Source organism: Cicer arietinum, chromosome 5 (assembly GCF_000331145.2).
Source record: "Cicer arietinum cultivar CDC Frontier isolate Library 1 chromosome 5, Cicar.CDCFrontier_v2.0, whole genome shotgun sequence".
Lineage (NCBI taxonomy): Eukaryota > Viridiplantae > Streptophyta > Magnoliopsida > Fabales > Fabaceae > Cicer > Cicer arietinum.
Window position 1 is genome coordinate 61137587 of NC_021164.2, and position 10435 is coordinate 61148021.

General features: G+C 34.0%; 2 protein-coding genes across 2 annotated transcripts in view; both read left to right on the forward strand.

Moving 5' to 3' along the window:
* Positions 1-4415, forward strand: part of LOC101500547 (4-coumarate--CoA ligase-like 9) — a 5010-nt gene extending 595 nt beyond the window's left edge. The window contains exons 2-7 of the mRNA XM_004500605.4: positions 1-707; positions 1527-1716; positions 2165-2310; positions 2400-2467; positions 2712-2814; positions 3965-4415. Of these exons, the coding sequence (XP_004500662.1) occupies positions 1-707; positions 1527-1716; positions 2165-2310; positions 2400-2467; positions 2712-2814; positions 3965-4090 (1340 nt within the window). The 3' untranslated portion in view covers positions 4091-4415. The remainder of the gene's footprint in view (positions 708-1526; positions 1717-2164; positions 2311-2399; positions 2468-2711; positions 2815-3964) is intronic.
* An 868-nt stretch (positions 4416-5283) lies between these two features.
* Positions 5284-10198, forward strand: LOC101500969 (probable aspartyl aminopeptidase). Its single transcript, XM_004500606.4, has 11 exons — positions 5284-5465; positions 5540-5675; positions 5753-5831; positions 6330-6532; positions 6628-6697; positions 7185-7292; positions 7499-7654; positions 8301-8474; positions 9237-9311; positions 9398-9538; positions 9750-10198. Exons 1-11 carry the CDS (start codon positions 5381-5383, stop codon positions 9969-9971), a joined length of 1449 nt encoding a protein of 482 aa, XP_004500663.1. The 5' UTR covers positions 5284-5380; the 3' UTR covers positions 9972-10198.
* Positions 10199-10435: the final 237 nt, after the last annotated feature.

Consider the following 10435-nt stretch of genomic DNA (forward strand, 5'->3'; position numbering starts at 1 on the left):
CCCTACACGTCCCCGTACTCTATTTCTCCCTTATCTCTCTCGGCGTAACAGTCGCACCTGCTAACCCACTCAGTTCCCCTTCCGAGATAAATCACCTCGTTCAACTCACTAAACCCTCCATCGCCTTCGCAACTTCCGCCACTGCAACCAACATCCCTAACCTTCCACTCGGCACAATCCTCGTCGATTCTCCTTCATTCCTTTCCATGCTCGATTGTAAAGGTGAGCCACGCCGAGTTGAAACGAGTCAATCGGACTCAGCGGCGATTCTCTTCTCTTCGGGAACTACCGGACGAATCAAAGGCGCGTTGCTGACTCATCGTAACCTAATCTCGTTGATTGCTGGATTTTGTCACCTGAAACACGTGATGGAGAGCGACGAAGATGAACCGCATCCTGTTTCGCTGTTTACGCTTCCTCTTTATCACGTATTTGGATTCTTCATGATGGTTAGGGCTTTGGCTATGGGAGAGACACTGGTGCTTATGCAGAGGTTCGATTTTGAAAGGATGTTGAAGGCAGTTGAGAGGTATAAGATCACTTACATGCCGGTGTCGCCGCCGTTAATTACGGCGTTGGTTAAGTCGGAGTTGGTGAAGAAATACGATTTTAGTTCGATCAGATTGTTGGGGTCCGGTGGCGCGCCGCTTGGTAAGGAAATTGTGGAGAGCTTCAAAGCCAAATTCCCCAATGTGGAAATTGTGCAGGTTACAAACAAAGTTACCTTTACCCTCACGTCACACTTTTTTTTATTAAGTATTATTGTCTACTCACGTTTTCGCAACAACAAAAATAATAAAGAAAATAAATTCTTGGTTAATTTCAGAATACAGCGTTTAGAAAATTTAAATTGGGGGTGTATTAAATTAAATTATGCCTCACTTGCAAATTATTTATTCAAAGAAATTTTCACTTTGGTCTTTTATGACGCCGTGTTTGTCGATTACACGACTAATCTTGGTTTAATACTCTTTTTTAAGGTTCTTTAAAAAGTATTTTCTGCGGTAATAAGCCCACCATTACAACCATAACTTTTGTTCTTCTATGCTTACTAAAAATTGTCGGTGACATTCTCTTTTAAATACACATAATTTTTATGATTAATTTGCAACACAGTTAATTTGACTTGGAAAGAAATCAATAGTCAAGAATGTGTCTAAAATGAGTATACTAGTATTAGCTATAGATCCAACTATCCGAATCCAGTCATCCACATATCTAGGTGCAAGATATCCAAGTCGGTAACCTTGAGTTGCATTCCAAATGTCCCATTTGTGTTGCCAAATGCAATTCAAGCCAATCCAGGAAATGCCACTACCACTGCAGCTTTAATTTTATTTCTAGCCTTGGGTATTTGGTAGACGTGAAGTAAGCAATGTTTGAAAATAATGGAATTGGTTGAATATACTATTTTACTTGTTGATTCAATCCATTTGAACCATAGTCCAATCATACCGGATTGTTTTGTGTTGAATAAAATATGTAATGTTATTAGTTTGTTTTTATTGATGTGATTTTAATCGCAGGGCTATGGTCTGACTGAAAGTGGAGGAGGGGCAGCAAGAATGATAGGGTTTGAAGAGGCTAAGCGCCATGGTTCTGTGGGTCGACTAGCTGAAAATATGGAGGCCAAGATAGTGGACCCTGTTACTGGAGAGGCATTATCTCCTGGCCAGAAAGGGGAGCTTTGGTTGCGAGGACCATCAATCATGAAAGGTGATTATTAGTAACAATAGCAGCTTAGCAAATAGCAACACTAATCTATTGCATAATCCAAATAAAATTATAGTGGGAGGGTGCTGTGAGATTTCTCCATTATAGGCCTCATTACATATGCATAATGTTTTGCAGTGAAGATGTGCATTAACAACCCAAGATTTGCTATGTGTTATAAAATGCAAGTGCAGAGTTGTGAAAGTTGAACATAAGCTGACAATGAGTTCAGTAAAAATGATATATTAGCGGATAGATTCATGTATTAACAGCCAACAAGTGTCAGCGTATTTTCATGTTCTCTTACTTTAGTCCATTGATTAATGATTCGATTTCGTATCCATTCTTTCACTCCTTCAGGACAAATGATGTTATTTTTTCCTAATGCAGTTCATATATATAGCTAGAAATCTCTAATTATCTCTTTATGGTTATTATGGTGGCAGTGCAGGTTATGTAGGAGATGATAAGGCAACGGTTGAGACATTGGATTCAGAGGGATGGCTGAAGACCGGTGATCTTTGTTATTTTGACTCTGATGGTTTTCTATTCATTGTAGATAGACTGAAGGAATTGATCAAATATAAAGCTTATCAGGTGATGCATTGTGAACTTGTTTTTTGCGGACACCATTTTACTACCTCTGTCCTCAACATTTTCCTTGCTATTTTTCAAGCAAAATACAGGTTCCCCCAGCTGAATTAGAGCACGTACTTCATGCCAATCCTGAAATTGCTGATGCTGCAGTTGTTCCGTATGTATCTACTGCCATAATCATTTGTCTCAATTGTGTGTGTTGTTCGAAAGCAAATGTGAAATTGTCTCAATTCAATTCATATCATAAAAAACATTTTTCCTGTTATACTGTTATTTAATGTATATTGACCCAAAAGAAAAAGGTGTGGAATCTGTTGATATAATTTACTTGCTTTAACATAGTACTACATGATTATTTCTAATAAGAAGGTTCACGGAATCAACTAATCTTTTGGGGACAGGTATCCTGATGAAGATGCAGGGCAGATTCCAATGGCTTTTGTGGTAAGAAAGCCAGGAAGCAACATCACTGCAGCTCAGGTCATGGATTATGTGGCAAAGCAGGTGTGTTCTAAATGCAGATATTTGGTGAATGAATTATCCATTGAGTCTTGCCCTTTCTCTACTCAACTTATTATTGCTTCTTAGATGTACTCAAGTGATATTTGAGCTAATCAAATGCCATGGCTTTTACATAAAATAATAAATATAAATTAGAAAAAAGCATGAGCTTTATTTGTACACCATGGCCTTTTCTTAGGTTTTTTATATTTGGTTTAACTCATATTTACAAAACCGACGTGTAAGGGGATAAATTTCCAATGTGGACTTGAGCTTTTCCCAATACACCCCCTCTCGTGCTCAATACTATTGGACTTAGTGCATATATATAAATAGTGGATGACCCGATTAATCGATTTTTGATACCATCTTAGATTTTTATATTAGACCTAACTAATCTTTACAAAACCGACATGTAAAGTGAGTGATGTTTTCCCTTATAAACTCTTATAGATTCCTATCTATTTTGAATGTGAGACTTGAGCTCTGATTAGTAAAATTAACTGATAGTTGATAATTTATAGTTAATAGTTGTTAAGTTAATTGAGTGTTTGGTAAAATGACATAGAAGAACACTGTTAATTAAAAGTAAAATTTATCAATTAATACTTAAATATTTTAAAAGTAGTATTTTAAATTTATCAATTTGATATATTTTAAATAAATAAGTTATTTACTTTTTAATATTAATTATTTTAATTTTAAATTATTTATAAAAAATATAAAATTATAATAAATTATTTATTGATTAATCAGATATATTTTTTATTTAGTTAGTTAGTTTATTTATTTTAAATTCTAATAATAAAATAATTTTAAATTATTTACTTTAAGTTATTATTTATTAAAATTATTTTAAATTATATAAATATTTATTAATAAATTATTTATTTTAAAATAAAATAGATAAATTATAAAGGATAAAAATGAATTTTAGTTACAATAATAAGGATATAATTAAAAGAAAAATGAAAAAATGCTATATATTATAAATTGATAAATGACTCTTATTAAATAGAGATTATAGTTTCGTTTTTTGGTCTTCTCAAATTGAGCCTTGAGCTTTTCCCTATTGCTTGTAAAATTGACTTTGTCTAGACACAATCACAGTTTGTAATTTTTCTCTTGTCATTATTTATATTTAATGTTGCAGGTGACACCATACAAGAAGATACGACGGGTTTCTTTTATCAGCTCTATTCCAAAATCTCCAGCGGGCAAAATTTTAAGAAGAGAATTAGTTGATATTGCTCTAACTAGTGGTTCATCCAAATTGTGATCAGGATAACGATTGAGTCAGAGTTGCACTTAACGTGTGCAACATTTTCCATTTTGTTTTGATGTGTAACATAATATTCAATTATTTACTGCTTGGCTGCACATAGGATCTCTCCTTCAAGAAAAACAAATGTATACGGAGAGAGAAAATCAATAAAAAAAATAATAAAAATAATAAGTGAGAGAAAATGCAAGAGAGTGAGAGGGATAAATTAGTGCATGATACAGTTGGAAAGAATTAATTGAAGGTGACGATTTAAGTTGCATAAAACAGTATTATTAGTCGAGTTTGAATTATGTATTTTATGCCTGTCGTTATAGTTCTACTTTCTAATTTGCACAAACTTTATAAGCTATTTTTTTGGTTGTATGTATGTATATCAAATTTCTGTAAGCTATTTTTTTTATCAACTCAATCTAATAATATTATTATAGTGAATATTATGTCTGGAGTATGAATAGTGCTAGGGGCCATAAACCTAAAAATAGGCTCATCTTCAGTGGATGAAGCTGAGTTGCGTAGATAATATACTTCTTTGCAAGAGTTTCCTTTGAGAAATGTTACTACTTTAGGATTTAACTAACACTTTAGAGTGTGTCTTGTATAAAAAAAATTGTATGTACTTTTCCCACCATCAATAAAAATCACTTATTTTTATATTAATTAATTATATCATTTGATATGTGAAAATAACAACAAATTAAATTGTAGATTACAATAACATGATTTTCATCGATATCAATTGAAGCATTGAGAGTGTGATTTATATTTTATGGTTGAGATTTTCAAATTAGTTTTATAAATCAAATTGTTTTCTTCTATTTGCATTATAATAATATTAACTTATTCATTAATTTCGTGAATAGTACACATGACTTTTATAATGACATGATATCTATGTATCTAAATACCCATTTAGAATTACATAAACTAAATATTTTTCTATAATTTTATTGATTAATTTTTTTTATAATTATCATTAGAAACTTCTAACAAGAAATAAAGTGTCTTAAGTTACTTTTATTACACATTTTTCTTTTTCCGAACGACACAGATTAAATTGCATTTTCCGTTTTTCTTTTTCAAAAAACAAATGGGTATTAAATCATAATTTCTTTTAATGCAAAATAAATATATCATTAAAAAAATCAGTTTATTTTTTTCATTTTTATAATAAAGCAGCAAATTATTTGGTTAGTGTGAAACAGTAGAATAACGCCGCCACGTCTACACACTTAACAACACCACACCGATCTAGTGAAACTCTGTCCAAGTTGATTCTGCAAAACCATGGCGAAGGAAGAAGGGATCCACGCCGTCGTTTCCGATCTGATCAACTTCCTCAATGCATCTCCAACTGCTTTCCATGCCGTCGGTAATAACCAAAACCAACATCTCGCTTCTTTCTCAATTCGCATCTCCCCATTCACTCACCGATTCACTTTTCAGACGACGCCAAAAAGCGGTTACAAACCGCAGGGTACCAGCAACTCTCGGAGAAGGAAGATTGGGAACTAAAAGCTGGACACAAATACTTCTTCACTAGGAACTATTCCACCATCGTTGCATTCGCCGTCGGCAAAAGGTTCATTCCTTCCTTCTATATTTCTAACGGAAGTAAAAAACTTCATCGTTTTTCATTTTTCAATTCTATTATGTCAGATTTGTTGCCGGAAATGGATTCTACATAGTTGGTGCTCACACCGATAGTCCTTGTCTGAAACTGAAGCCGGTGTCGAAGGTAATTAATTTTAATTAAGTTGAATTAGGACATCGTTAGGTAAACTTCTTAATTAAGAGGTTATAGCATAGTCACTTATCTTTTGATGCATAAGCTATCGTGGAGAGTTTATGCAAATAAGATGAAAACTAAAGAGACTTTAATTGTAACGTATTAAAATTAACTTGTATTGATCGGGAAAATGAGCTGAATATAAATATCTCTGAATACAATAAAGTAGGTACTAATCCTAACTTAAAGGAGTTGATAAGAATCTCCCTATAGATGTTTGAGTATTCAAATTATACATGATAATAGGAAGACTATACATAAGAATAGGGAATTTACAACTAATCCTAGTATATGGTATTATTATCTAATAAAAACAACTTATGGATATATCAGAAGATGTTTCTATAAGTTCTCTCAAACAATCTCATAAATGTTTATATCAGTTGATAAACTCAAATCGACCAATCTAATTAGTGTGAGAGGTTTACTTTGCCTTTGTTTTTGTAGGTGGTTAAGGGTGGAATATTGGAGGTTGGTGTTCAAACCTATGGAGGAGGTTTATGGCACACTTGGTTCGATCGTGATTTGACAGTGGCTGGGAGGGTTATCTTACGAAATCAAAATGAAGGTTCTGTTTCGTATTCGCATCGCCTTGTTAGAATTGAGGAACCTATAATGCGTGTCCCAACTTTGGCAATTCACTTAGACAGGTTTTTGTTACGGTTAACATGTGTGTATCTTTGTTTTGCTTGATATATGGTTATCAATTTATTGTGTTATTTTTCCTTGGGTTTATTCTGTACAGAGGTGTTAATGATGGATTCAAAGTAAACACGCAGACTCATCTTCTTCCTATCCTGGCAACATCTCTAAAGGTAATCCTACATTTCCTGTTGATTCAAGCTTCTTGGCTGTTTCCGAAATATTCAATGGAAATTGTTTTTATTATTATTGTTGTGATTGTGATGTCTTTGTTTCAATACATCAAGTCCTGTATCAAATGCTTTTTTTGTTTTCATTTGTCACCCTAAACTGAAGTTATAGGAGCTATTATTCATGTGGTTGCACTATGTTAGACAGCTCAGTTATTGGCTAAATATGCATCTCATTGCATGGGATTATTTCTACATTATAAATGTGGTTTCTAATTTTATCAGCATCCAATGCTGCTAGTTAGTTAGTGGTTATTTTTTGTGTATTGAATCTTTGATGAAATCCTTTAGGGTGGGTATACAGTGATTTCATAGTAGATTAAAAGAATTTTTTTAAGCTACCTCTTAACAGTGCTTATTTTAATTCAAAGTATTCCCTTTTAATGGCTTGTGTTTACCTTTTACAAATTCATTGAGCTTTGTCATGCAGGCAGCGGTCAATAAAGGGGCCTCTGAAAATGGTTCAGTTGAAAGTGGAAAGAAAGAAAATGATACAACAGGCTCTAGCAATGCGAAGCACCACCCTATACTTTTACAGGTTAACTGGCTTTGAAACTCACAATGTCTTCATGATATTTTATTGTATTTCAATTTTGATTTTTTTTCCCTGGGATGAAGTTATGATAACACTTTCAATGGTGGTTTTAACTTGTAAGTTGTTACACCTTAAATTGGGTCTAGGCATGCATACATGACAATTATGAGTCTATTGTTGTTGATTGTCTTCTTTCCTCCTCTCCCCAGTTGCTTGCAAATAAGCTTGGATGTGAACCAGATGAAATTTGTGATTTTGAATTGCAAGCTTGTGACACACAACCAAGCATAGTTGCTGGAGCCGCCAAGGAATTCGTATTTTCAGGACGGCTTGATAACCTCTGCATGTCATTTTGCTCGTTGAAGGTTTGAGTTTTATTGAGATTGTTTCTTCTTGTCAAGATACAGATTCATGTTTATAGATATGAACTTAGAAATTTAACCTTGACTTTGAAGTGACACTCAAGATGCATTTTGGACTTGTTCGTCTATAGTGTAAGGGCTAGAGAAAAGCATCTTGATTTATCATTTAATAAATGAATAATTCTAATGAATTCTGGGTCAAATTTCATCTTCTTCCCCTCAATGAACTTGCAAAATGACGGATCATGAATCAAAGCAAAATGGTTTTGTCTATCACCTTGTTGCAGTATCTATTGATGTAGTAAGGACAAATGTGAGAACTGAGATTGATAATATTTTTGGCGATATTATGCTGGATCAGATTTTTGTTGTGTATTATTTTCTGCTTTGATATGTTTTGCATGTGGACCCAATGAAAATTTTCTGTGTATTCACACATTGTTGTTACTATAGAGACAAGGAACTTTAGAGAGAGAACTCTTTTTGTGAATGTGTCAGTATGACTGTATAGCTCGGATCCTAGTCATAGAACTTCGATTTTGACAACATTGTCTGGAAATTAGAATATGTTTGTGCACAATGTGTAAAGTTCTCATGTAATGTAGTAGAATTTTACTAAACCATGCTAACATCCTGGTTTTGCTTTCAGGCATTAATAGATGCTACAGCCTCTGACAGCAGTCTTGAGGAAGAGACTGGTGTTAGAATAGTGGCTTTGTTTGATCATGAGGAATGTGGATCTAACTCTGCTCAAGGAGCTGGCTCTCCTGTTGTGCTAGATGCTATGTCTAGGATTACAAATTCTTTCAGCTCAAATTCGATGGTATGACTTTTCTTTTTATTGTTTTCACTTTTTATGCCCATAGACTTTCATGTATAACTTGGTGTAGCTGAACAACTATATTGTTGTCTACTTTCCACGGTGGACTTGCATTACGCATGTAGGCTGTACCTTTATCAGACAATGTTAGGGTTTATTAACCTCACATCATTTTTTGACAAATTACCATTTTGAAATCCTTGAACTTTACATCTGAGTTTCAAAAACATGCACTAAAACCCTTTAAATATCATAAAAGTATTCAGTAACTTCATGACTAACTTCATGATTGCAGAAAATTAAAAAGATGCATTGATAGTTGTATTCTAACTCATAGCAGTAGAACAGGTTGTGAGTTCTATAAACATAAACTAGGAGAATAAGTGAAAAATGCTACAAATTCTGATTGCGACCAGTTTAAACTAAAGCAGTGGATAAAGGCTATGTACTCTCTTAATTTGCCTTCCCATTGTTAGTTTTAAAGTACACATTAACCATCTGAATGTTTCTGAATTGTAAAGAGGTTCAGTGTGGTAAAGTGCATGTTTCTGAAGCATAAGTGGAGGAATATGTAAGGTTTTAATCTTTGGTTGTGGTAAAGTGTAACTTAAATCTTGTTAGCAGCTATGGTTATTTCAGTACTCACAATTTACGGCACCATTCCACAAGTTAGTGTTCCAGATATTTAAATGGTACAAAGTGGAATGCATCCTAATTATATTTTCAGTTATCTAATTAGTTTTCTTCATGTTGATTTTGTTTTAGCTTCTCAAGAAAGCAGTACAAAAAAGTTTCCTTGTATCTGCTGATATGGCACATGCACTACACCCCAATTACATGGTAATTCTTCTTGCATGCCTTGATTTACTGATACCAATAATGCAAACCGTTGCTTCTTATTGAGATCCGTACCTAATTTCTTGCAGGACAAGCATGAAGAAAATCATCAGCCTAAACTACATGGAGGACTTGTCATTAAGCAGAATGCAAATCAACGATATGCAACCAATGCTGTCACATCCTTCATTTTCAGGGAGATAGCATCAAAACATAACCTTCCTGTTCAGGTCAGTTTGATGAAAATTTTATCGTTGCCTCTTTTCTTCCTCTCTCTGATTGGAATAGACTTTGTATCATGGACAAAAGTCTGTCTCTATTTAAATGTGTGTAGTATTCCAAGGAGCAAAACTGTTACCTGTTCATAAAAAATACTGAAGGATTTAAATGATGTGAGCTCTGGTATGAAATAATGAATTATAATGTGATATATTGATGTAGGACTTTGTGGTGCGCAATGACACGGCCTGTGGTTCAACAATCGGCCCTATCCTTGCGAGTGGCGTAGGTATTCGCACTGTTGATGTAGGTGCACCGCAGTTGTCAATGCATAGCATTCGAGAGATGTGCGCGGTTGATGATGTGAAGTATTCATATGAACATTTCAAGGCCTTTTTCCAGGAATTCTCTCATCTCGATGCTAATCTTGTCGTGGATATATAGATTATATAGGATGGAAAAATCTGAAATAATATGTGACTCGAGAATGCAACCTTGAAGTGAAAAGTCAGGGATGTGGGGATTATGTGTATCACCAAATCCTATGAAAACGGATTCCAGGGGGTGCTTAACTTTTGTTTCAGCAATAGCTCGAGTTACCACCATTCATATGTCATGTGTGGATGATAGATTACAAATTATGGCTTAATCCAATAGAAAAGTCTTTTTTACCTTCCTTTCATTAAACAACGTTTCAGGACTTTATTTCGTTGGATATTTCACAATTAGCCACCCCACCTTGAAAGATGATTTGATTGCTCAAATTTCGTAGGCACCAAATAATAATCTCATCCAAATCAAATGAGGAACCTTCTTAGCTCTGCTACCTTTAATCATACCACCAGAGTTCAAATAGTGTTGTTACCATCACTATGATGTACACCCTGATAGCCTAAGCAATTATAGAT